The sequence below is a fragment of the Doryrhamphus excisus genome, chromosome 17, assembly GCF_030265055.1.
Source record: "Doryrhamphus excisus isolate RoL2022-K1 chromosome 17, RoL_Dexc_1.0, whole genome shotgun sequence".
NCBI lineage: Eukaryota > Metazoa > Chordata > Actinopteri > Syngnathiformes > Syngnathidae > Doryrhamphus > Doryrhamphus excisus.
In genome coordinates, this window is record NC_080482.1 from 2,474,272 (window position 1) to 2,499,623 (window position 25,352).

The 25,352-nt window shown below is 40.7% G+C and overlaps 2 protein-coding genes across 7 annotated transcripts in view; one reads left to right on the forward strand and one right to left on the reverse strand.

The window, feature by feature from the left end:
- Positions 1-228: 228 nt before the first annotated feature.
- On the reverse strand, positions 229-9,742 carry LOC131105513 (serine/threonine-protein kinase ULK4-like). 2 transcript variants are annotated; one of them, XM_058053679.1, is made up of 9 exons: positions 9,683-9,742; positions 9,462-9,599; positions 9,231-9,330; positions 8,910-9,049; positions 8,673-8,814; positions 8,459-8,560; positions 8,286-8,369; positions 589-664; positions 229-435 (listed from the first exon to the last, which is right to left on the reverse strand). In XM_058053679.1, exons 2-9 carry the CDS (start codon positions 9,597-9,599, stop codon positions 378-380), a joined length of 840 nt encoding a protein of 279 aa, XP_057909662.1. In that variant the 5' UTR covers positions 9,683-9,742; the 3' UTR covers positions 229-377. The 2 variants fall into 2 exon arrangements, with proteins under 2 accessions (XP_057909662.1, XP_057909660.1); XM_058053677.1 differs by having other exon boundaries at positions 9,462-9,602.
- A 292-nt stretch (positions 9,743-10,034) lies between these two features.
- The window catches only part of LOC131105210 (trafficking kinesin-binding protein 1-like), a 31,106-nt gene continuing 15,788 nt past the window's right edge, over positions 10,035-25,352 (forward strand). For 2 of the 5 annotated variants that reach the window (XM_058053093.1, XM_058053098.1), the window contains exons 1-3: positions 10,035-10,297; positions 13,652-14,023; positions 20,673-20,867. In XM_058053093.1, the coding sequence (XP_057909076.1) occupies positions 13,990-14,023; positions 20,673-20,867 (229 nt within the window). In that variant the 5' untranslated portion in view covers positions 10,035-10,297; positions 13,652-13,989. Of the gene's footprint in view, positions 10,298-13,651; positions 14,024-17,524; positions 17,765-20,672; positions 20,868-22,691; positions 23,485-25,352 lie in introns of those variants that run through there. The other 3 variants (XM_058053097.1, XM_058053095.1, XM_058053096.1) reach the window with 3 other exon arrangements.

The window sequence follows — 25,352 nt, forward strand, 5'->3', positions numbered from 1 at the left end:
TGGCTATAAAAAAAAAAAAACCTACAGTACTGACTATTGTCCTAAACACTGACAGCCACTATTTATATAAAGGAACAAGGACTGCAGCAGGGATTTATTTATCACAGCAAACATGAACAAGAACCGATGGCCACATCACAAAACTTCAAGGCATGACACTTTACTCAGCAGGAACAACTGACAGTTTCAAGAGAAGCAACATTAAATATGCTATAGTCGTAGTGAACATATAAACATAAACAATGTACTTCAGTGTTACCTTGTATGCATGTTCAAAATAAATAAATATGTTATTTCCATTAACATAAATGATTCTGTATAGAACTCAGGAAATTAAGTGACGGGGGCCTGTTCTTCATCATATTCTTCTTCCTCCTCTAATTGCGGTCTTTCGGTGTCCAGAAACGGTACTTTTGCAACTCTGGCATGTTCATTCTTAAACACAAAACACAATAACAAAAATGAATAACATTGTAATTAAGTCTTTGATTTTCACACTGATACAACAACATACAACAAAACATTTTGCAATGTACATAAAACATTGTGCAACATATCTCATTCATGTTTGTGTGTATGTGGTCTGACCTCTTAGTAGGGTTTTTGATGAGTAAGCCTTTCAAAAGATTTTGGAAATCTTGGCTGGGAGGAGTACTTGAGCACACTGTGGTCATAGACAATAAAATGCTTTATAAAAAAAAAACCCAACAACAATGACTTCATAAGTGTAATCATTTTTTCCTGCTTATCCTGTTGAGCTTGGCACATGATAGTAATACTTTAATAAACTGTAGGATATGAAACACATTTCTATAGTGGAATTCATGACACAAGGCAAAGCTAACAAGCAATTGACTTTTCTTTCTACATAACTAGCCACCACAAGCGAAATGATAACTTTTGTTAGCGATATAGGCATTTTACCGCTGAGTTATCTTATCCGTAATCAGAATAACAAAGATGAAAGTTGGATCTTGCTAACCACATCCATGACCGCCTTACCCACCAATGACGCAATCATTTCATTCATTCATTCATTCATTTTCTACCGCTTTTCCTCACGAGGGTCGCGGGGGGGTGCTGGAGCCTATCCCAGCTGTCTTCGGGCGTAAGGCGGGGTACACCCTAGACTGGTGGCCAGCCAATCACAGGGCACATATAGACAAACAACCATTCACACTCACATTCATACCTATGGACAATTTGGAGTCGCCAATTAACCTAGCATGTTTTTGGAATGTGGGAGGAAACCGGAGTACCCGGAGAAAACCCACGCATGCACGGGGAGAACATGCAAACTCCACACAGAGCTGCCCGAGGGTGGAATTGAACCCTGGTCTCCTAGCTGTGAGGTCTGTGCGCTAACCCCTAGACCACCGTGCCGCCCGCAATCATTTCAATTGTTTTAAAATTAGATTGGCCTTATAAAGACTGCTCATGTGGTGGTACATGATCTGGTACATGATCCTGGTCATGTACCAGATCATGCTGTGGAGACTCCCGATGGGAGAAGCTGAGACAGTTACACGGATCCTTAAACAACATGCAATACACTTGTAGGAGCTATTTATTGGTGTGTTCCTAGGTTTTTGATATCTGTTGATTTATTTTTTGTTGTTGTTGTTTTGTTTGGATTCCTTGATGGTATTTTCTTGTTGGTTATTTATTTATTTTGTTTGTCTATCATATTTTGTTGGGGTTAATTGGTGGTTGATTTGTGGGTTTGTTTCATTGGATGGCACCCTGGGCACCTGCAATATATTTGGGTGGGCGGTGCTCAGGGGACCAGCATGCACCGGGGTGGGCCTATGGTTTTGTACCAGAGCAAGAGAGGCAAGAGGAAAAGGCCCTTGTTCCTTTTTTATTCGTTTTGCTCGCTTGGTAATAAAAGGAAAGAAGAAACGGAACAGGATTGTTTGGACTGACTCTTTTGCCTGCGTGAAACAAACCCATGGTGCATCAGTGGCCGTTTGATTATAGGTTACGTTTATTGTTTTGGAGAAGGACAAATAGCCACTACACAAAGTACAAAACCCGCCCTTGGATAAAGAAAAGAACCCATCAATAATGGACTCGTTGGACTCTTTTGGACCTTGGATGAACGAAGCTCACGAATTGTTTTATTCATCTCCCATCTGAAATCGTGTTAGCTTCAAACTACGCCTGGCCCACACCAGCGACACACTCAGCTTGGCCATCAGAAACTGGTATGTGTTACTGCAAAAGGCTGCATTGGAAAACGGTGATAACTCTGAGTTAAGTCGGCTATTAAGCGCTACTTTACGCAGAAGTGCTGGCGTATTTCATTCATTAAATCTACAACTCCAGTGCGCATCTATGCTTGCAAGAGTGGCTGTGCTGCCAGTGAGGATTATATTTGGCCTTTTACCCCCTCGCCTTCTGAATTAAATCGAATGGTTGACGGACTATATGATTAAAGATGTCTGATGTTAATACAGGGTCTCAGAAGGATGTTGAAATACCAGCAACAAAAAGGAATATTAAATGGACATCGAAAGGATTGAGTTTTTACATAAAAACGTGTCAAGACAAAAGGAGTGTCAAATGTAGACAAGCCAAAGGGTATATGGAAAAAATCCGTGAGTTGATGGAATCAAACGAAAACGTGAAAACAGTTAATTCTGAACTTTGTAAGTTTATTGGTTGTTATCAAGACGCCCATGACGTGCATGAATCGTTCATGGATTTACCTTTACCAGAAGATGAAGCTGCAAAGCAAACGGGTTATTTTCAAGCAAAAATGACAATGTACTGTGATTTTACCGACAAGGTAAAGGCATGGTTAATTGAAGCCGGAAATCCATATGTGCAGCCGAATAAAGAATGTCCTGATCAGGATGTTGCAGATCTGGAGGAAATAAATCCTGAAGACAGTGCTTCTAACATATCACGTGCAAAATCAAAGTCTTCCAAGCATTCACAGGTATCACGCATTTCTTCTACAGCATCTGCACGCATAAAAGCTGAAGCGGATAAAGCGGCACTAATGGAGCGTGTTGCCGCGCTGAAAAGGAAACATCTAATTGAAGCTCAGGAGGAACAGTTAAGGAAGCAAAAGGAGCAGCTGGAACTCGAAACAGAATTGGCAGCAACAAGTGCAAAACTTCATGTATTGGAAATCAACTCATCTCAATGTGGTTCAAATCGATCCGATGGCATGAACTCTTATTTTGAAAGGAACTGTCAAAGCACAAGTAAACTCAACCCAGATGCCGACACATTCCTGCCGAATAAAAAGGATGCAAAGGACAACGTTTTGATGCCTTATTCTATATCTCAACCACAGGTTGTTGGTTCCAAACAAAGGTCACATACCCAAAGGAATGAAATGTTAATTAATGCTGAGGTTCCAACTGAAGCTGCACAAAGAAGGAATGAAACTCAAACTCATCCAACTGACATTACCACCATAATGCAAAGACAAAATGACATCACTTCCCTCCTGGTGCAGCAGAATCTATCCTCGGCCCTTCCATCTAGAAATATCCCAGTGTTTGATGGAGACCCTTTTCAATACAGGTCTTTCATTAGAGCCTTTGAAAATGGAGTGGAGGAGAAGACGGCTAATTGGAACGATCGTTTGCACTTCCTTGAACAATACACCAGGGGGCAGCCAAGAGACCTAGTGCAAAGTTGTCAGCACTTACCTGCGGAGCAAGGATATTGCAGAGCCAAAAATCTTCTCGCCGAACACTTTGGAAATGAGCATAGAATTGCCACTGCTTATATGGAAAAAATTCTCAACTGGACACCTGTTAAAAGTGAGGATGTTAAAGCACTACAGTCATTCTCCCTTTTTCTTAGAGGATGCTCAAATCTGACAGAACAGTTTATGTATATGAAAGAGCTGGACTTACCATCTAACATGAGGAGCATCATTCTTAAACTGCCATACAAATTACGGGAAAAATGGAGGAATGTTGCTTGTGATTTGCTGGAGCGACGTGGTCAAAGAGCGGTATTCACTGATCTTGTCACCTTCATTGAAAGACAAGTCAAAATAGCCTCGGATCCACTTTTTGGCAACATTCAAGACTCGCAACGTACCAACTTCAAGGCTTCCAATAGTAATCACACAAACCAAAGGAAAAAGCAAAGCAGTTTTGCCACTAATGTCACTGAAGTACAAGATGGAGGTACATCTCAACATACAATAACTCAAGCCAAAGTACCTTTCGTGCAAAATTGTCTGTTTTGCTCTCAAAGCAGTCATTCCTTGGACAAGTGCTCACAGTTTGAAGTGAAAGTACACCGGGATAAAATTACCTTTCTAAAGGAAAAGGGCATTTGTTTTGGTTGCCTGAAGCTAGGCCACACAAGCAAAGACTGTAGGAGTCGTTTGGATTGCAATGTGTGTCACCAAAAGCACCCGGGAGTCCTTCACATACACCGACAGGATACAGGCACATCCTCACCACAAAGGCCAAGTACTGTGAACCCTTCAAGTGTTTCTGCAAAGCTGTCTCAGACCTGTGGCCATATTGGGGCCGGTTGTGAAGATGACTCTGTCTTTTCTATTGTTGCAGTCAAGGTCAAGAGTCAGAAAAATAATCAAACTGTGCAAACATATGCCTTTTTGGATCCAGGAAGCTCAGGTACATTCTGCACAGATACTCTGGCAAGGAAATTGAACTTAAGAGGTAAAAAGGCAAGTATTCTGCTAAGAACAATGGGCCAAAGGAAAATAGTAAATGCTCAGATTTTGTCAGGACTTGAAGTGTCTGGTATGGATGGGAATGACTTCATTGAGTTACCTGACGTTCTAACCCAAAGGACTATGCCTGTGTCTGCAGTAAATATCCCACGACAGGAGGATGTGGATCAATGGTCTTATCTGAAAGGTGTTAAGCTCCATGACATCGATGCCGACGTCGAATTACTTATCGGTACAGATGCCCCAAAGGTAATGGAGCCTTGGGAGCTGATAAACAGCCAGGATGAAGGGCCCTATGCAGTAAGGACCAGGATTGGTTGGGCCATTAATGGTCCACTGCGCGGTGGATCTGACGGTAGGAGTAAGAGTGTCTGTCCTACTGTAACAACAAATCGAATCTCTGTTGATCATCTGCAAGAAATGCTGGTTAAGCAATACAATCATGACTTTAATGAGAAATCATCAGAGGAGAAGATTGAAATGTCCAGAGAAGACATCAAGTTCATGGATCTTATGAACAATACCGCAAACTTAATAGAAGACCACTATTGCATCGACGTACCTTTCAGACAGGAAAATCCCATGATGCCAAACAATCGCTGTGTTGCAGAACAGCGCCTCCAGAGCCTGAAAAGAAAGTTCAATAAAAATGGACATTTTAAGGAGGAATATGTCGCATTCCTGAATGACATGATCAATAAAGGATATGCAGAAAGGGTACCTGATGACCAAATGAGACAAAGTGATGGAACGCTTTGGTACATCCCCCATCACGGTGTCCACCATTCAAGAAAAGGTAAACTGAGAGTTGTGTTTGACTGTGGAGCTGTGTATAAAGGAACATCTTTGAACAGCCAGCTCTTGCAGGGTCCTGATCTTACCAGCTCTCTCATTGGAGTCCTCCTCCGATTTCGGCAAGAACCTGTGGCAGTAATGGCAGACATCCAAGCCATGTTTCATCAAGTTCGTGTCTCAGTCAAGCATGTTGACTTTCTCCGCTTCCTCTGGTGGCCTCAGGGAGATACTGCACAGTCTCCAGTAGAACATCGAATGAAAGTACATCTGTTTGGGGCTGTATCATCACCAAGTTGCGCAAATTATGCTTTGCGGAGAACAGCAGATGATAATGCACAACATTTCTCTTCTGATGTAGTGAACACAGTCAAATGCAACTTTTATGTGGATGATTGTTTGAAATCCATGGCATCGGAAGAAGAGGCAGTGCAAATGGTAAAGGATTTGACTGCGCTTTGTAAGAAAGGAGGATTCAATCTTTCCAAGTGGATCAGCAACAGCCGCAAAGTGCTAATGTCAATTGCAGAGGACAGCAGAGCAAAGGAGATCATGGACTTGGACTTGGATACAGACCAACTTCCAGTAGAGCGAGCACTGGGACTACAGTGGTGCATTGAATCTGACAGATTCAAATTCAGGACGTCTGCAAAAGAACAGCCACAGACCAGAAGAGGTATTCTGTCAGTGGTCAGCTCATTGTATGACCCTTTGGGATTTTTAGCTCCATTCATTTTACCAGCCAAGTTGCTTCTCCAGGAACTATGTCGGAGGAACCTGGGCTGGGATGAAGCCATAATGGAGTTCTCCCGTAAGAAATGGTCCAACTGGCTTGAAGATCTCCAAAAGGTAGCAGAGTTTGAGGTGGATCGCTGTTTCAAGCCCAGAGAATTTGGAGACCACGTCGTTGCACAGCTTCATCACTTTTCCGATGCAAGTGAGGTTGGATATGGAACAGCATCCTACTTGAGACTACAAACTAATGGTAAAGTTTATGTTTCATTTCTCTTGGGAAAAGGTAGAGTTGCTCCACTCAAGCAGATGACAATTCCTCGCTTGGAACTCGTAGCTGCAGTTCTTGCTGTTAGGGTTGCTAAGCTGCTGCAAAAGGAGTTGCAGCTTCAACTGAAGGAATCCGTTTTTTGGACTGACAGCACGACAGTCCTTAAATACATACGGAATGAAACCAGCCGATTCCACACCTTTGTGGCAAACAGAGCAGCTTACATCCGAGAAGCAACTGATGTGGATCAGTGGAGGTATGTGAGCTCTAAAGAGAATCCAGCAGATGAAGCCTCTAGAGGAATGAGAGCTGAGGATTTCCTAAAAAACAGGAGGTGGATAATTGGACCAGAGTTTCTCTGGAGGCCAAAAGAGGAATGGCCTAAATTGGAGGTGGATCTTGATGGAGTTCCTGCAGATGATCCAGAGGTTAAAAGGAACCTGATGGTGAATGCTGTTATCAAGATCCAGGAAAATGCCACAACCAGCTTAATCCGTTACTTTTCCAGTTGGACGAAGCTAAAAACTGCAGTTGCTTGGTTTTTAAAGATCAAGATGATTCTCAAGATTCTGTGCAGGAAGAGGATGGAATTTTCTGCTGTTCCATGTCAAAAGGTTGAAGGAAGAATGCAGAGTTTCAAGGTCACACTCAAAGGACAGAGTTTGACGCCCGAGGATTATGACAAAGCAGAGAAAGCAATTGTGCAATATGAACAAAGAGAGAGGTTCAAGGTTGAGGCAATATTAAATAACAGACCTATCACAAAGGCTTCCGACGACTCGGATGACCTTGAAGCACTCACTCCCAATCACATCCTGATGTTGAAAGGCAAACTTATCATGCCACCAGGACTATTTGACTCAAATGATCTGTACCTCAGAAAAAGGAGAGACAAAAGTGGACAAGGCCAAGAAGGAATCTCACCACCGGAGACATCGTCCTTGTGGCAGATGCTGCGGCTCCAAGAGGATCATGGATGATGGGGAAAGCTTTGGATGTCAAATCGGATGCTAAGGGACTGGTGCGCTCTGTGCATCTTCAAACAAAGACCAGCATCCTGGAGAGGCCATTGACGAAGCTCTGCCTGCTATTGGAAGCAGCAGTTTAGCATCATTGACATTGACTCTCTCTCTCTCTCTCGCTCTCTCTCTCGCTCTCTCTCTCGCTCTCTCGCTCTCTCGCTCTCTCTCGTCTTGCAGGTACTTCAAAAGGAAGAGACTGATTTATGGTGTATTCCATAATTGTAGTTCAGCTGAAGGAATAGCTCCCTTTTTGGGACGTAAAAGTAATTGTGGGTTCATACACAATTAGGGGCCGGAATGTAGGAGCTATTTATTGGTGTGTTCCTAGGTTTTTGATATCTGTTGATTTATTTTTTGTTGTTGTTGTTTTGTTTGGATTCCTTGATGGTATTTTCTTGTTGGTTATTTATTTATTTTGTTTGTCTATCATATTTTGTTGGGGTTAATTGGTGGTTGATTTGTGGGTTTGTTTCATTGGATGGCACCCTGGGCACCTGCAATATATTTGGGTGGGCGGTGCTCAGGGGACCAGCATGCACCGGGGTGGGCCTATGGTTTTGTACCAGAGCAAGAGAGGCAAGAGGAAAAGGCCCTTGTTCCTTTTTTATTCGTTTTGCTCGCTTGGTAATAAAAGGAAAGAAGAAACGGAACAGGATTGTTTGGACTGACTCTTTTGCCTGCGTGAAACAAACCCATGGTGCATCAGTGGCCGTTTGATTATAGGTTACGTTTATTGTTTTGGAGAAGGACAAATAGCCACTACAACACTGTATGTGTGTGCTCACGGATTTACCTTTCTGCACGGGAGATGATGGTTCCTGATGCAAAATCATTTCCAGTAATTCACCACAACTATTAGACAAAAATGGAGGTCTGCCTAGAAAACAACAAAAAGACAACAGTGAATAGGTACAGTCATTATACATGTATAATATGAAACATATAGAATCTTGGTTGGTGCAATACCGGTGTACATGTAGTAGAGAATACAACCAAGAGCCCAGAGATCTGAGATTGCTGTAGTTTCTGAACCCTGTAGAACCTCTGGAGCCATGTAAATTGTTGAGCCTGATGGTACGCCGTGACAGAGTTACAATACTGGAGACACTCATCAGAATACTCTAGAATTCATACAGAATCAATAGACAGACAGACTGATAGATTGACACCAATTGCTAACCTCGAAACCTTTTCTTTACGTTGTCGTATTCCCTTTTTCCTGCCTCTTGACACAATGAAAAGAACTCTTCAAGAGTTTCACTCTCTGTTTTGGAGTGACAGAAGTTTCCTAACTTTAAAATACCACTGCTATCCAGCATGATCTGTAAGAGGAGCGATGATTAGAATCATATTTCATATCACGAATGACTAAAAAATAGATGTTTTGTGTTTGGTGCTGGACACAGATGATACAAACCTTAGCAGGTGTCAAGTCAGAGAAAACAATCCCTAACTTGTGGATGTAGTCCAGTCCTTGGACCAAGTCCCATCCAAAAGTCCTGACGACATCCTCTGGAAGGAATCCATCCCGGACAATAACCGACTCCAAGGAACCACCTCAAATGTTAAAAACAAAGTTGAAAGACATTTTCACCAAAATATGAACAATGGTAACATGAAACTTCATCAACAACAACAATGTTCCTTTCTTAGTCATTTTACCAATATATACTATTAATTTTCTTAGCCTATAACAGGAAATAAAGTAATTCTTGCATAAACAGCATCTGAAGTTCACCTGTGCAGAGCTCCAGCACCAACCACAAGTGCTTCCTGGTTTCATACCACTCATAAAAACGCACAATGTTAGAATGATCCAGATCTTGGGTGAGACGGACCTGCAGAGGAAATTAAGACACATCATTTGAATCTGCTTCATACAAAGCACACGCGTTACATCCTTGAAAGACAACATTGCACCCTCCTAGCAAAGCATATCAGATCACATAACTAAGAATTAATATCCCACATGGTTTGTGACCTCAGGTCTCTTGGATTTGTCAATGCATTTGAGAGCTACATAGTTTAGAGTGCCCATCCTTCTTCCTTTATAGACAACAGAAGTATAGCTTCTTCCCAGCTCCTCGTACAGATTAATGTTCTCCATCTGCTGAGAAAATTAAAAACAACATCATTCATACAGTTTTAAAAAAGTCACACAACATTTGAGTTGGAAAAAGATAATTCTACCTTTGTGCCACCGAAAATGCTAGTTTGACAAGAAGAGTTATGTGACAGGAGTTATATGAACATTTTTCAGCATCCCTTGATATGACATCACAATCGACAGCAATACAACCGGAAATACATTTTCTAAATCGGCGTTTTGTTCTTTGACAACCAGCAGTTCGATACACGGTCCTACTGAATAGTGTACTGATCTAACAAACTCTTTGTTGCAATTTTTCATTATAAATGAATATCATACGTAAGCCAAATCCTATAACATAAATCAAAATGTTGACGACGTAGTAGTAGTAGTGTTTTAATGTGAAAATACCACAAACGGAAGTACAAGCCATTTCCTCCTCTTTGACACCAATGTGATGCTTTGTTCCCATTCAATTGTAGCTCACTCAGGGCGTACCAGTTAACATTTGTTGAAGTTTTATAAAGTAGCTAAATGAAATGTGCTTATTCAGCAATGAATTGTTCATGTATGTTATTAGTTTGTCAGATAGGTTATTGTTGAGTGTTCTTTACGTAGCTGGCGCCTCAGAATTGAACGCTGCCAAACTTTAGTCACGCATAAACGGAAAACGGATTTAATGCGTCGTTTTGGGTCAGCGCTGTCTTCCATAAATGGTAAGAAGTTGTCTAAGTACTTTTTTTTAATGTGTTTAGGAAGCTTTTTAAGAGTTTTCTGAAAAAAATGAGCAGGTGCAAAGTGCCTCGCTGTCTAAATGTGATCGCACATTAAAGATAACAGCGTTAAACATTCACTGAAACAGTAACTTAGTTCTAGGTCATATTTGGACACTTTTGTAAGATATATGCTTTCATTGTTGCACTGGTTTAAAAAAAAATGGTCCAATCGGGGTGTGATTTTGGTTCGGAAGTAATGACATATACGTATAAATGCATTCGTTTTTAACCTTTAAGATTTTTAGAATCGTAAATGCAGTTTTAATTTCACTTTCAATAGATATATAATTTACCATTGCCTTTTTACAACACCTAATTACCAGCAGAAATTGAGCTATCAAAGCTGGTCAAGTGACTACTTTTATGGCCAGATTATATGCACACAATACTGTGTCCATAAAGGAAGCTCATGGATGATTTGCACATTATGTGACAACAGGACATATAGTATAAATATATATATATATGTTATGAAAGGGGGCATCATGAAATGGATTATGCTGAAAGCTGCAAACAATAGTTGATTTCCACTGGAGAAGAGTGAATAAAAGAGAAATAAGAGTCTTCTGACTCATATTTATGATCTTACAATATATATATATATATGCTTCAACCATAAGGCTGTAATTGCATGAAGGGATTTCAACTGTAGGAAACGTCCTTCTCCGACTGGTCATTTACTGCACATCCAAGAATATCTGCTATTTGTCATCTTTTCTTTCGTCTGATTGTCTGTGCATTCTTCCGTTCTTGTGGAAAGAAGGACTCCTTTTTTTAGAAATTGAATATTTTTATATTTATGGCATAGAAAAGCGGTTTACAATCTTCTAAATATGTTTATTTCACATTGTTAGAGCTCCCTACACATGAAATATTACCCCACAGTCACCTTTACACTCGTAAAACCCAATCTAGTAGACAAAATAAGAGTAAATGAGCCATTTAAGACATAAAAATCTGTTTACAATCTTCTAAATGTGTTTATTTAACATTGTTAGAGCTCCCTACACATGAAATATTACCCCGTAGTCACCTTTAAACTTTTAAAAACCAATCTAGTTGACAAAATAAGAGTAAATGAGCCATTTAAGACATAAATAAGACTCGTGCTCGTGTGTGTTGTGACAACTGTCTTCCCTACAGGAACTGAAAGGGGAACAGACAGGAAGTGATGTCAGAGATTCAGAGTTTTTCGGGTTTATTGTGATAATTCAAACCTGCATTAAAAGCTTGTTGTTGTGGCAATCAAGTCTGATCTTAGTATCTCACCAAACTCTTTAGTACAATTTATTTTTTTACTTAAATAGTACACAGCATTGATAGATTTAAAAAGTAAAACCTCTGGTGAAACAAATATGGTCTTTACTACGCACATTCCATTTTCTCTGACTTGCAGTGGTTGTTAATGATTGAACGCCACTCAGACAGAGAGAGCATTTGGGTATTGATAGCGTTCATTGATCATAAAGTGCTGCAGCCTGAATAACTTTGTAAGGAGAGACCATGCATTGTGTTCTACATAATTAGTTTTAAAAATACAGGTTGCAAGAGTAGAGTTTTGCACCTTTAGGCATGTCATTGGTTTACAGTGTTGTTACAGTATCATGATTAAAAGGTGTGATAATTTGTCAGATGCAAATTTAATCACAAGAGGAAGTGGAGTGGACTGATAAGGGAATGTGATAAAAGTGGAAACAAGTGAGATATGAAGTGTAACACAATCATGGCAGGAAGATTGACTAAATAGGAGCCTTGCTTGCATTCATAAGGTACTCGGTCTTCAGACTTTTGGAAACTATGTTCCTTATCCCTTGTTCTGTTTACATTAGTTTTCACTGGCAACCAATGTCAACAGTTAGAGTGGCTCTGTCCGTCATATCTTGCAGATATTTTGACATGATGGTCCGGTCACCATGGTGATCTTATGCAGGCCTTTCACAGCTGGTGTGTCTTAGTTTCATTAAATGAGCAGGTCTTTGGAGTATTAAAAATGTAGCATGGAGGTTTACGAGGATAAACATAACAGTGTCTAGAGCATGTCTTGGAACTAATTTCTGTGTTTTATCATTTGGCAAGAATGAACCTCAAGAGGGTATCAGGGAAGTGTCGATGCTGTATGCAACATTCCCTGTGCTTGAACCAGTCGGTCATGTCATGTGGCCACACTTTGTTGTTCAGAAACAGCTGACCACTGGAAATGATGACATTATGTATTCCATTAGTCAATATGAATAGAAATATCCATACAAATATCTGCTACTTGTATTCCATGTGCATGAAAGTAGGGGATTCCCACAAGCAAGGCCAGGCCCCGCTAAAAAGCTCCCCCATGATATTGTGTGAATTGATGTATTGACCGTTACAGTACTTCAACAACAGATGGCTAATATATTTCTGCTAAGTGCACTGGCTTGTCAATAAGCTGCATGGTTGGCTTTTTGTATTTCGTCCAAGGAAACCAAACGGCAACTGCCATTGTATTCTGCAATGGTTTTAAGTTAGGCTTCATTAAAAAGAGCGTTTAGTAACATTTCAGCTACCACCATTGTTATTAAGAAACCTGTTTTTAATTCACTAATCGGCCTCATGGTTAGGGCTGGGCTTGGTGAAACTAGCCTATTCACTTGCCTTTAGTCTGTAGTGTTCAGTTGAATGAATGGAAAAATGGAGGTTGCAGACAAGATACATATCACATATTTACATATTGCAACAAAAATTGTACATTCAGGGAAGAACTAAATTTGAAACACTTCTATGCTAGGACTACGTTATAAAGCCATAGCATTTCAGTATGTGGAATCAAACTATGGAATGGATTGAGTAAGGAAATCAAACAATGCACAACGATGAGCCAATTCAAGAAACAATACAAGCAGTTGATGTTTGCTAAATACAAGGATGAAGAGTCTTGAACCAGTCATGATGTGCTATATATATCACTATATTGATACTTACTATGGTACCCATTATGGAATTGGATGGTCACATCACCTCGTACTTCGGTACGATGTACATTATTAAAAAAAAAACAACAAAAAAAAAAACCTTAACCTGTATTATGGAAAGCAGGAAGTGAACAAATGTAACAGTTACTGATTGTAAAAGTACCAGATGGAGGGGTAGGATTTAATAAGCTTTGCTTCTTCCTAATCCTTTTGAACATGTGGAACTGTGAACTGATTATGTGATGCATTCAATTGTAATCTGATGCATGTTCAAATGAAATAAAACCATTACCATTACCATAGTTGTCCGAATCCACGTTAACCGTCTCCCTTGTTCTTTCTCTTTCAGCACAAACGGCGTGATCTTTGGGCTTTCACGTGTATAGTCATGATCGTGTGGTCATGATCTGCTCCAGGCCAGAGAACATCCAGGTCGTCATAGCTTCTGTTGGCGGTGCAGGTTTGTCCATGGCTGGTCCTGCCATAACCTGGTAGTTACTCGGTGCCAAGCTGGAGCGGTTGACTCCGCCTACGCACACCTGTTCCTGTACCTCCACCCCTCCCCTAGAACCGCTGTGTGATCACACAGCTCACCTCCTGAGCTCAGGGACCCAATCGGCCAACGAGGGAGGGGAGGAAGCGGAATATGTCAGCGAGGCACAGCTGCAAGCTTCTCTCGATGGCTTCATGGTCACCTTCAGAGATGCAGAGACCATTACTGGTAATACTGCATGTTTGTTTTATTAGGCCGAACACACTACAATACATTTGGTATCACTGAATTAGCAATTGATTAACGAATATATATTTTCATTCATTCATTTTCTACCGCTTTTCCTCACGAGGGTCGCGGGGGGTGCTGGAGCCTATCCCAGCTGTCTTTGGGCGAGAGGCGGGGTACCCGGACTGGTCGCCAGCCAATCACAGGGCACATATAGACAAACAACCATTCACACTCACATTCATACCTATGGACAATTTGGAGTGGCCAATTAACCTAGCATGTTTTTGGAATGTGGGAGGAAAACGTGAAAACCCACGCATGCACGGGGAGAACATGTAAAACTCCACACAGAGATGGCCGAGGGTGGATTTGAACCCTGGTCTGCTAGCTGTGAGGTCTGTGCGCTAACCACTCGTCCGCCGTGCTGCCCGAATATATATTTTAACAGGTGCAAATATATTAATATTGATTAGTATGCATCAATGAAGCTCAACATTTAAAGTTTTAAGACAGGCTGTGAGAATGTGTCCCTCAATGTGACCCTTTCACATCCTCTGTCTAAAGATGGCACAGGGGACTTGAACCAGCAATTCGCTGGTCAGCTATTTCCCTCAACTTCCACTGTCTTATCAGGGATCTGATGGACGGTTCTGTGAGTGCACCACATAGTCCTGACCAAGCACCACCTTAGCCAGGCATTCGAGGGAAAGCCTTGCACTTAGACAGAACCTGAGAATGTATTCATTATTTTAGACCACAAAGATTTCCTTATGCACACAAGCAACAGGAAGAGACCCTCCCATATGTGCAACAATTGCTCGTGAACTCAGTTCCTCTGACTATTTAAAACAACAATGTCTCTTATCCACCATGTAAACACTTTAACTTACTGTTTTCCATATCATGGTCATATTACATTCTAGAACTGCAACGATGAATCAATGATTAATGATCAATTATTACCAATCAGTCCTGTTATCTTTGTGTTTTAGGCAAAACAAGGTAGTCACACACATCAGCTTTGACTTTGGAAAAGAGCAATCAACATTTTTGCCTCTCTGATATTTTGCAAATAAATATAATTTCCACGCAAAGTATGGGATTTATCCACTTCTACTTTTGCTTAAGAAAATGCTCTCTTATCATGCATATACACACAAAAGGTAGTAGTACGGCAGTGAAAATACAAATAGCTATGGCTGTGCCTGTCTTGCTACGGGCTCCACAAGTTGACCATCAAACAAACGCAAAGTCTGCCCATAAAGTTGATTTATTTGTCATTTCTTCCCCCTCGGTGATGCACATGTAGCAGTCTGTGCCAGTGATTGGTTGATTTTGCAGTAGAGTGTTTCTGATGTTTGTCAGTTGGTTGTTTAGACTTCTTTACTTATTTTTGTTTTATTTTTGTTATTTTTTTTTAAATCTTTTTTATTATTATTTTTTTTTTACTTCAATTTCAGTGTCAGAGAAATTCCTCTTCCTGGCCCTCTTTGCTATGATCCTGGGGAGGGAAAAAGTCTAATCATGCAAGGGAGTACAGTGCTGCCACCTACTGGTATCTTGGAGTGTCATACTGTATTCAGTGTCATATTTGTCATATTGTTGGCATCTTTTTGCCTCCTATTGTTGTCTCTTTCTGTGTTTCATGCTGCTGTAAGGTATCGGTGTCTCTGCTCGGCTCGTCTTGTTTGCTTTCCACTCAAGTAGGAAAACATTTGTGTTAAGTGTGAATCGTTTCTGTGAACTTTGGAGGATGAATGAACACAAAGAGCTAAGCAGTGTTGTGTATCGCCATTGAGTGTTTCCCCGAGTGTGGGCTTGATTCTCTGCGCTAAGCAGCCAAAAGTGATGTAAAGAGTTGAGTAACTTTGTGGAGTAATTGCCTGCCGGATGCTGGGCGAGCAGAGAGAGAGAGAGAGAGAGATCAAGAACAAACAGACAGAAGACAGAGGACTTGAGGGTGACGGTTATGTAAGTCGACAAACAGAATCCAAATGGCTGAGCTTGCTCGCCGACTCTAAGCCAACCAGAGCTTGAGAACGCAGTCGATGTGGTGTAATGTTTGAGGAGATCTTGGGTCACAGTCCGTAAAAAAGCCGAGAAACGTGGCATTGAAACTGTTGGCGCCAGCAGTGCCTTTAAGAGTGTTGTACAACTGCAACAAAATACTCTTAAAATCACTACTACAATACTATTAAAATGATTTCTATTGTTTTATAGTTCGTAACCTCAAAGCTGTGGAACTAATCCAAAGTGTATTTTATTTGCAATTTGCTTTTGGAGCCTTTGCACCCTAAAAGCCATGTATAAAAGAAATATGGCCAAAGAGCCGACTAAAGGCAATAGCATGCACAAAAGGCCAGTTTCCTCTGAAACATTGCTGAACATTTGAGAGTTTTTTGTTGTCTATCCCATGCTACAAAAACAGGGTTATACATAGCTAAGACATTCATTCATTCATTTTCTACCGCTTATCCTCACGAGGGTCGCAAGGGGTGCTGGAGCCTTGTTATTATCATTATTATCATTATTGTTATAATCCTTATCATTATTACCATTATTATTGTTATTATTATCACCATTATTATAATCATCATTAATATTACCATTTTCATCATTATAGTTGTAACATTCATTCATTTATTTTCTACCGTTTTTTTCTCACGAGGGTCGCGGGGGGGTGCTGGAGCCTATCCCAGCTGGGCGAGAGGCGGGGTACACCCTGGACTGATCGCCAGCCAATCACAGGGCACATATAGACAAACAACCATTCACACTCACATTCATACCTATGGACAATTTGGAGTCGCCAATTAACCTAGCATGTTTTTGGGATGTGGGAGGAAACCGGAATACCCGGAGAAAACCCACGCATGCACGGGGAGAACATGCAAACTCCACACAGAGATGGCCGAGGGTGGAGTTGAACCCTGGTCTGCGTGCTAACCACTCGTCCACCGTGCAGCCCTAGCCAAGAACAACAACAAAAAATACACGCAACGCAAACTAGTCTTCACGCTTTTCCGGGACATCGTCTGAATGACACTCCAATTGCAGGACAATGAAGATGCAACATTTGTGCACGTATCAAGGTGGCATTTGTTTGCTAGCTGAGTTAACGCTAACCGTGGTTCTACTGGAATTATGAATATAATGTGCTGCTAAAGCACTGAAAGTTTCTCTTTAACAGTTATTCTCATACAGTTTTCTTGCATTCCCCTGGGCCATGTCTGATAATATAACATGTTGAGGCTAAGTCAGTCATTTAAATGTTTCCTCATTTCCCCAGCACTGCAGCAGCAGCACTCGTACCGGAAGCACCAGTAGGAAATGTGCGGAATCTTAGCTGTCTTTGAGCTGCGGTGCATTTGCATTGCGAGTATGTGCAGGGGTAGAAAGAGTCCAGCTGAGGGGGAGAAGAGAGCTAGTGTGGGGCGGTCCATGTGGATCTCGTCATTGGCATGTCAAGCATGGTGAACCAGTTTGGCTCGGCTCTCTTTCCCTCTCCACTCCTCCCTCTCCCTCTAACTCCCAACTCCCAGCGTCTCTCTTCCAGCCAGCCGTCCTCTAACTTTTAGCCCCTCTTTTAGCCACCCTGCTTCCTGTCTCACCCTCGCAGCTTTCTTTCTTCCCTTTTCTCACCGTGGAGTTTGTCGTGTCCTTGCCTTCTCCTTGACTTGTGGAAAATGTGATAGGTGAAGGACACAAGGTTTTTTGTTCGGGAGTCAGGCAACATGAGTGAGTATTGCTGTTTTATTGCTGTTTTTGTTTGTTTGAACAGCTGTTGAACTTCACGTCTGACATGGGCAGTTTGACTCATTGACTCCATTTTCTCCTTGTTAGTCCCCTCATACTGGATCTCCGTCTGACACTTTGTTCACTCCCTTTTTAGACTTAAAACCCCGTCCATATCCACACAATCTGTATACATGCTAGCACATCTGTTTTTTTCAAAATGACCATTAACATCCCACGACTGGAATTTGCTTGTATTGCTTATTATAAGAGACTCGTTAGAATGAATTTAACATACAAGGGAATGTTGTTACTTAGTTGACCGCAAAGAGAACCGCTGTGTAGCTTTATGGGGGGCAGCCATGTTGGACCATGGAGGTGCTCAAGGGGTTTAAATGTGTGTATTACACCAATGTAGCTTGGAGTGAGTGGGCTTCAATACAGTCGGTTTTAGTTTTTATTTATGTCTGTTTTTCTGTGTTTAAGTCCAATATTGATGTAAAAACATCAGACAGATTTTGCCATGTCTGATAGTCTCACATGTGTATTTTTTTAATTTTGTTTATTATTTCATGAACACTTTACATTAGTGATCCAGAATCACTGGCCACACCAGATTTAGCGTTTCCATTTATTGTGTTATGCTGCAGTGTTTATTGCTCTGACAGACAGTGGGCTATTCTTACATTTGAACTTGAACTTTTCTTCTCTTGGTGGCTGAACACTGTCTTTGAATGTAAAGGCACTACAACTTCACCTTATTTTGGTTTTTAGCAATTGTAAACACACATGACAAGCTAAAAGTTCCAAATGAGGTAATCACATTAATATGCGCCTACAATGTCACACCAATTATTATTTCATTATTTTTTTTTAAATAAAACTGTCCTGCTTTCAGTTCATACGGATTGTTTTAAATAACTGAATTTAAAAAAAACACCTTTAATGTTCCACTCTGTTATTATTTAACAATCCAAACTACAAATGAGGTAGTTCTCTCAAATATAAATGACAGGCTCATAAAATTGCTTAAAATATTACTTCCTTTAGTCTTTTATTTATTTAATTTTAAAAACAAACAAAAACTGTAGAACAGGTTTCACTGCAGACCTTATTTGCACTTCTTACCAAAAATAGAAAAAAATAAAACAATAAAAGTGCAAAAGAATAAAAGTACAAAGCAAGTGAAAATGGCCGGTCGTCCATCCTTTCCCTCGTACTACCTTTGCTCTTGTCTAATTGCGGGCCACGGCCTTTAGCTTTAGCTTTAGCCCTCTTGACATGTGTGTGTCAATGACTAAATTTGCAGTGAACAGGTATGTGTAAACTCTAAAGGGCTGCATGCGACTTTTATTATCAAGCAGTTTTTCTTGCTGCGTCGTTTTTTGGTGATATGTTGTATAATATACTTTGGTTTACAAATATTATAGTATTTGGTAAAACCCGACTGTGGCTAAACCTTACTGGTTGTATTTGTAAGATTGCTCAGCAGCTGTGGGCATGTTTGTATGTTTCCTGAACTCAACACAGTCAAGTCAGTCATTCAGTCTGAATGAGCCAACTGTGAGAGACCCCATTGTCGGAGGGACACAGACATACAGAAGTCAGGACACCCTGACAGCAGAGGACCGTCAGGAATAGCAGCAGAGGGAAACAAAAGACATTTACTACAATCCTATTCACGTGTCATGAATCAGTTTATGTAATGCTTGTCAGCGCCACATTTCTTGTTAATTAAGCACAGAGCAGAATAGATCACTGAATAGATTAACTTAAATGGGAGGTAGATGACTTATTATTTATGATATAACTGAAGGCTACAGTTGCTGTAGCAGGCAGAATTAAAGGAAAAGATTCTTCAAAAAGAGCATTGTCACTCTTATAGTACTCTTATTGCAATAATAAATATTAAATGTCATTCAAATGACATTATGAGTTAATAATTTTGTGAATAAAGGAATGAGTTAGGTCAGGGGTCGGGAACCTTTTTGGCTAAGAGAGCCATGAAGACCAGATATTTTAAAATGTGTATCTGTGAGAGCCATATAAATGTTTTTACACATTGAATGCAATAAAATGTGTGCATTTTTATGTAAGACCAACAGTTTTAGATATAATGGGCTCCAATTATGTAGACCAGGCACACTACCCCACGCCAATGGGGTGTGGCCAGCACACTTTCGTGAGCAGCGCAGTGTCCAACAATAAATCAAATACTTGCTGCCATTAATACAACTTCTGCTGCTGCATAATTTTGCACCATACTCAGTATATTTCATTCTTTTGACCATCTTTGCCAGAAGGCTTGGTTCTGCAGCTTTAGCTAGGTGACTATTTGACTAAAGGAGGAAAGTCTATATTTACATGTTGACATCTCAATGACCGAGGTAGACTACCGCATTACCCAGTAATCGAGTTTTGGTGTTTGACCTGGAAAATATCTTCAAGAAAGATGGATATGGTCAGCCGTATTGCAGTAGAAAATGCATAAGAAAGTTGTTAATTTTGAATATTATTTTTAACAGTCATTTCTGTGATGGTTTACTTTAAAATGTTAGCAAAAATAATTTTTTTATTGTGGTAAGAAATGCTTGAGAGCCAGATACAGTCATCAAAAGAGCCCTAACTGGCTCCCGAGCCATAGGTTCCCTACCTCTGAGTTAGGTCTTCATAAATGTCACATGACTTGAAAATAAATATGGTCTGAGAAGCAGTTTATGTAACTTAACCAGTCCCTCACTTCACCACTAGATGGCATGCTATACTTGCTTTAAACTCAACTCTAGGTGTATTTCAGAATATTATCCAAGCAAGACTTTTTTACCCCACAATTACAACATAATTCTTCACTTAGATGATGTCATTGTATTAAAAAAAAAAGTAAAAATGTTTCATCTTTGTGTCTGCGCAGATGTGTGTAACAATACTGACTTGCCAGAGCTTGAGATCATTAGCCTGCTGGAGGAACAGCTGCCAATCTACAAGTTAAGGGCAGACACCATCTTCGGCTACGAGCAAGATGACTGGCTGCATACGCCTCTGGTGGACCCCGACTCCGCCCTCGACCTGACGACCGAACAGATAGAAGAGACCCTCAAGTACTTCTGTAAGTTCATTACTTTGTGTGCGGATAAGGACATGAGTGACTCAGAGATATGGTTCACGTTGACCTTCGTTCATTAGGGAAAATGGGTGGATGATCAGCTGGGTGAAGTTTCCACAACAAACATTCTCGCTCTCTCTCTCTCTCCTGCTCTCTCGTCCCTCTGGGCATGTCTGCATTGGTCCTATCAGTCTGGTATCTGTCTTGCTGTGTGCATACCTTGCCTATAAAACTTTTATGCACACCTATGCAACTGAACATTCAATCCAGGCAAAACAAATAAGTCTCCTACATAATTTACTTCACAGGTCACATCTATTTGAACTGTAACTCAAGGTGAAAAAAGCGCTTCTATAATTAGCTCGAGCATCTTATAAATAGCATCTTCTCAGAGCCGTAATTCAACCTCACCGAGCCATACTCAAACTTGGGCAAATTGATCTAGCTTTTTTTCTGTGTTGTCTGTTAGACTAGAAGGAATCAGACAACATTTGGTGGCGGTCGTCTTCCCTGTTGGAGTCATGTTGCTCCTCATTGGCTCAAACAGATGGTCAGATATCAACAAACCCCGTGTCAGTTTGCTTGAACACTGACGGTTAGTGTCTGTTTCATGCTGCCTTCCAACCACCTTGTGTAGCCATTTGTTTGGTTTCCTTGCCAGTGTTTCTAAGTAGCGATGTAGCATGGCCACGTTTTATCCTGATGAAAAATGTCAGTGTCTAAAATACGATGAGGATTGAACTACACACATTTTAGCTGTTTGTAGAAACGTTCAAGCCTGAAGAGTACTATTTAAAGACTATTATGCCCATTTTCCGCCCTTTGTATAGAGTTGTGGGCTCTTATAGGCAGCTACAGATGATAACCCGCACAGAAAGCTTTCTAGATCTTCCAGATTCTGCACCTCTTTCTGCAGTGTTTCCAGGGATTTCCTGCTTACTGCCCAAAGGGTTTATTTAATGCACTCCACCCCCGGTCTTCCTCCAGTCACGCCCACTCCGCTGTAATTGGTCACACTCCCAATCGCTCCAGAGGACTACTGGACAGCTGCCGAGCTCATTTTGTAGCATCACTTTGTCAAATTATACAGAGTTAGGACATATTATGTTTTTTAATAGAGCATCTTCTAGCTATGGAATTGTACTTGTTATTATCATATTTGTCCAAGCAAATTAGTTACCAGGCATGAACAATAAACAAGGGTAGTGTAATATTTTTTTCCATGACTATATGGTAGTGTTTTTATACTTTTTGAGTAAAAAAAAAGTATAATTTGGAGCCAAGGAAGGATTACACAGGTAAACTAAATTGTAGCTTAAGCTGTAATTTCACAATAAATTCTGCTGTATGACAAAAAAAAAAGTCAAAGTCAATTAGTCGGATTGATTAAGCATAAGTCTGATATATTGGAAAAAGACGTGTATTATGTAAAACATTTATTTAGCTTTTTTTTGTGGATGCACTTTGAATTTGGTTCATTTTCTCAAAGCTTTTGTCTTGATGGCGCGTCAGCCTTTTGTGTCCCAGTATGTTGTTTTTCCAGTACTTTCCTGTCGGGTACGAATACCCAATCAATGTGTCGGCCACGTCATCTCTTCCAACTCCACATCGCTGCTCCACGCTGCTCAGTCACGGGCCTTGGAGTCTGAGCCCGCTACCATAGCAACCACTCAGAAGGACAAGTCAGGGGTGAGGGAGTGGGTGGGGGGGGGGGTTGCTGACGTAGCGTGGGTGGGTGGCAATAAGCTGGCGATGCTCACTCTCACTGGCTGTCAGCTTTCCTTGACTCCGCCCACTCTACTGTGTCATCATTTCTACTGCAAAACCCGTGACTGCTGCTGCTCGGTCTGTCTCAGTCTCTGCATCATTGGATTTATTGAGTCACTGAAGGAGATGCAATGGTCCAGGTGTAGGGTAGCACTGCTGGTGACAACGCAGAAGAGAACTAATTACCTAATTACCTAATGACAAGACAGGATATGGTTAGTTGGCAGACAGGAAGACATCAACAGGAAGCTATGGATAGATCAAGACAAGAGAAGAAGCTGCTATACCTCCTGTGATTGAGGAAAATTACATGGCAGCCAATGAGAAGACACATTGCTAGAGAGGAATGTACAAATTAAAGAATGAACAATGGAGGATGCTAGGAAATATTTTTGAAACAAGGACAAATTATTATAATGTCAGACCCGAGGACAAAGTGGCATTTTGTTCTTTCAACTGGTGACACAAAGTGTTTTGCAGCATGGCACCAGAAACAATGTGGAGCACATCAATGTGACGGCAAGCTGCTAATGAGCGTGGGACCAAAAGGGCAAGCGATAAAATTGGACCGGCTCTTTTGTGGGGCAAAACTCTTTGCCAGCGAGTAACCACAAAAGATTCTGGGACAGCAGAACCGGACCTTTTTATTTACCAACACATGCCATAGGTGGATGTAAGACCCCAGTGACAGCTGGTCATCTCGGAGCATGCTGGGCTGTTGGAGTTGCCAGATACATTGGAGACAATCTGGTACAACTGTGTCTCTGAGCAGAGACGATGAAGAGACGGGGTCAGAGGTTTGTCAAGGCAGACTACTATGAGCTGGACTGGTACTATGAAGAGTGTACTGATGGTAAGACCTGTCTTGTACATTGTTGTTGTTGTTAGATAACAGTGTGCAAAAACAAAGTAAATACTTACCACCTGGATATTTTGTTTATTTTGAGTGGTTTTACTGAGAGAAAGAGAGGATTAACTTCGTAGAGGTGGGCTCAGTGTGACCTTTTGATGCTACATGCGTGTTATAAAAGTGTCTGATTACATAGCTTCTGAGAGTGCATGCAAAGGTTAGATGGAGAAGCATGAAGCAGGATTTGTGTACATTATGCTGGGCAGTTTTTCCATACCAAATGCTGTGTGGCAGCTGAGTCATTGTGTGCTGCTGTGGGCCACTGTGTGCAAGCTAGTATCTCTGTACTGAACCGTTTTAATATATCTTTACATTTTTTTTACATTTTTAAATGCCCTGACACATAGACTTTAATAGTAGTAAAAGACAAGATGTACAATAATTGAGTGATGTGTTGTTGTGGTGTGGAACCTGCTTTGTTGGAATTGTACAAATTGAAACAGCACACAGCTGAGCCACGTGCTCGTTAGACTGTTCCTGGTCATGTGATGTGCGTGAATAATGGAAGGTTATAGCTGTTATTATATTATCAGGTACTCTGTGTTGTATGTGACCCGCATCTCCTTTTATTCGTCCATCTGTGGCAGCCACTTTTCTTATGAAATACATTTATTTCACTATATTTGGCTTTTGGGTCAACCGGATGAGATAGAGGATCATTTCTTGATCTGCACTGAAAAGTAGCATGACAGAGTGGGAATATTATTCATAATTTCACATCTGTCCGCGATGATGAAAATGTTACATAACTACTGGAGGAGGCTTCCCTCCCCCCCGTCCTGAATAATGACTCTGCTGTGGCCACCGGTACATGTAAATGAACAGTAGGTTTGCGTTGTATTATTGTATTATATGCAATGTTGCATTTTGTAGATTATGGAATGGTCTTCATAATAAACGAATATGATATGCTAATGTGGCAGAATGGCAAAATGATGTTCCGTTTTGTTGGTGGCGCTCAGACAAAAATAGAAAGCAGCCGGTTTGCTGTTATTCTGAGACATGCAAGTACGAGATTTGTAAGTAGGTTGGCTTATATTTAGCATTATGATTTCCACCATGCTACTCTTGACTGCTCGTTAGCAACTCATGAGAAATCCTGTTTACATTTATGTTGCACTAAAATAGTCTCATTCTTTTTGCAGCAATGCTGATTGTATTCTGGTTAAAATACGCCACAAAAATCTCATCCATTTTCTATACCTCTTGTCTTGATTAGGGTCACAGGTAAGCTGGAGCCTATTCTAGCTGAATGCAGAAAAAATATAAAACTATGAAATTATGAATTTTGTTTCACCCGATCGCCATATCAAGACACTATCGTTATTGTGAGACATGTATTGCAAATAATGTTATTGTTAACACTTCTAAACACATGTTTCTGTATCTGCATAGATAACAGCTTTAGTCTTAGAGAGTTTTTTTTTGTGCAGCAAAAAACCTTTCAAGTACATTTAAATGCAGATTTCACTTATTGAAGTACAATAAAGTACAAGTTTTAATCATGAAATCCATCCTCACTAATCTTATATATTTTTAAATGTGTATATAAATTAATGTGGGTATAATTGCGTCTAAAATTGCGCTAAAAAGGAGTTTGTTTATACGAGCATGAAAAGAAAAACACATTAGGTATAAAAGTGAAAGTGAACGTGACTGGAAAGACAAATTGTGAGGTGAATCACTGTGTAAAGTTTGCGCCGCGCTCTTTTGTTGCCTGCACCAATGCATCTATTAGACTATTCAGTTGAGTTACTCAAGCGCGGGGGACCTTACTAAGCAGGCGGCGGTTTGCATAGAGCAATGCAAGT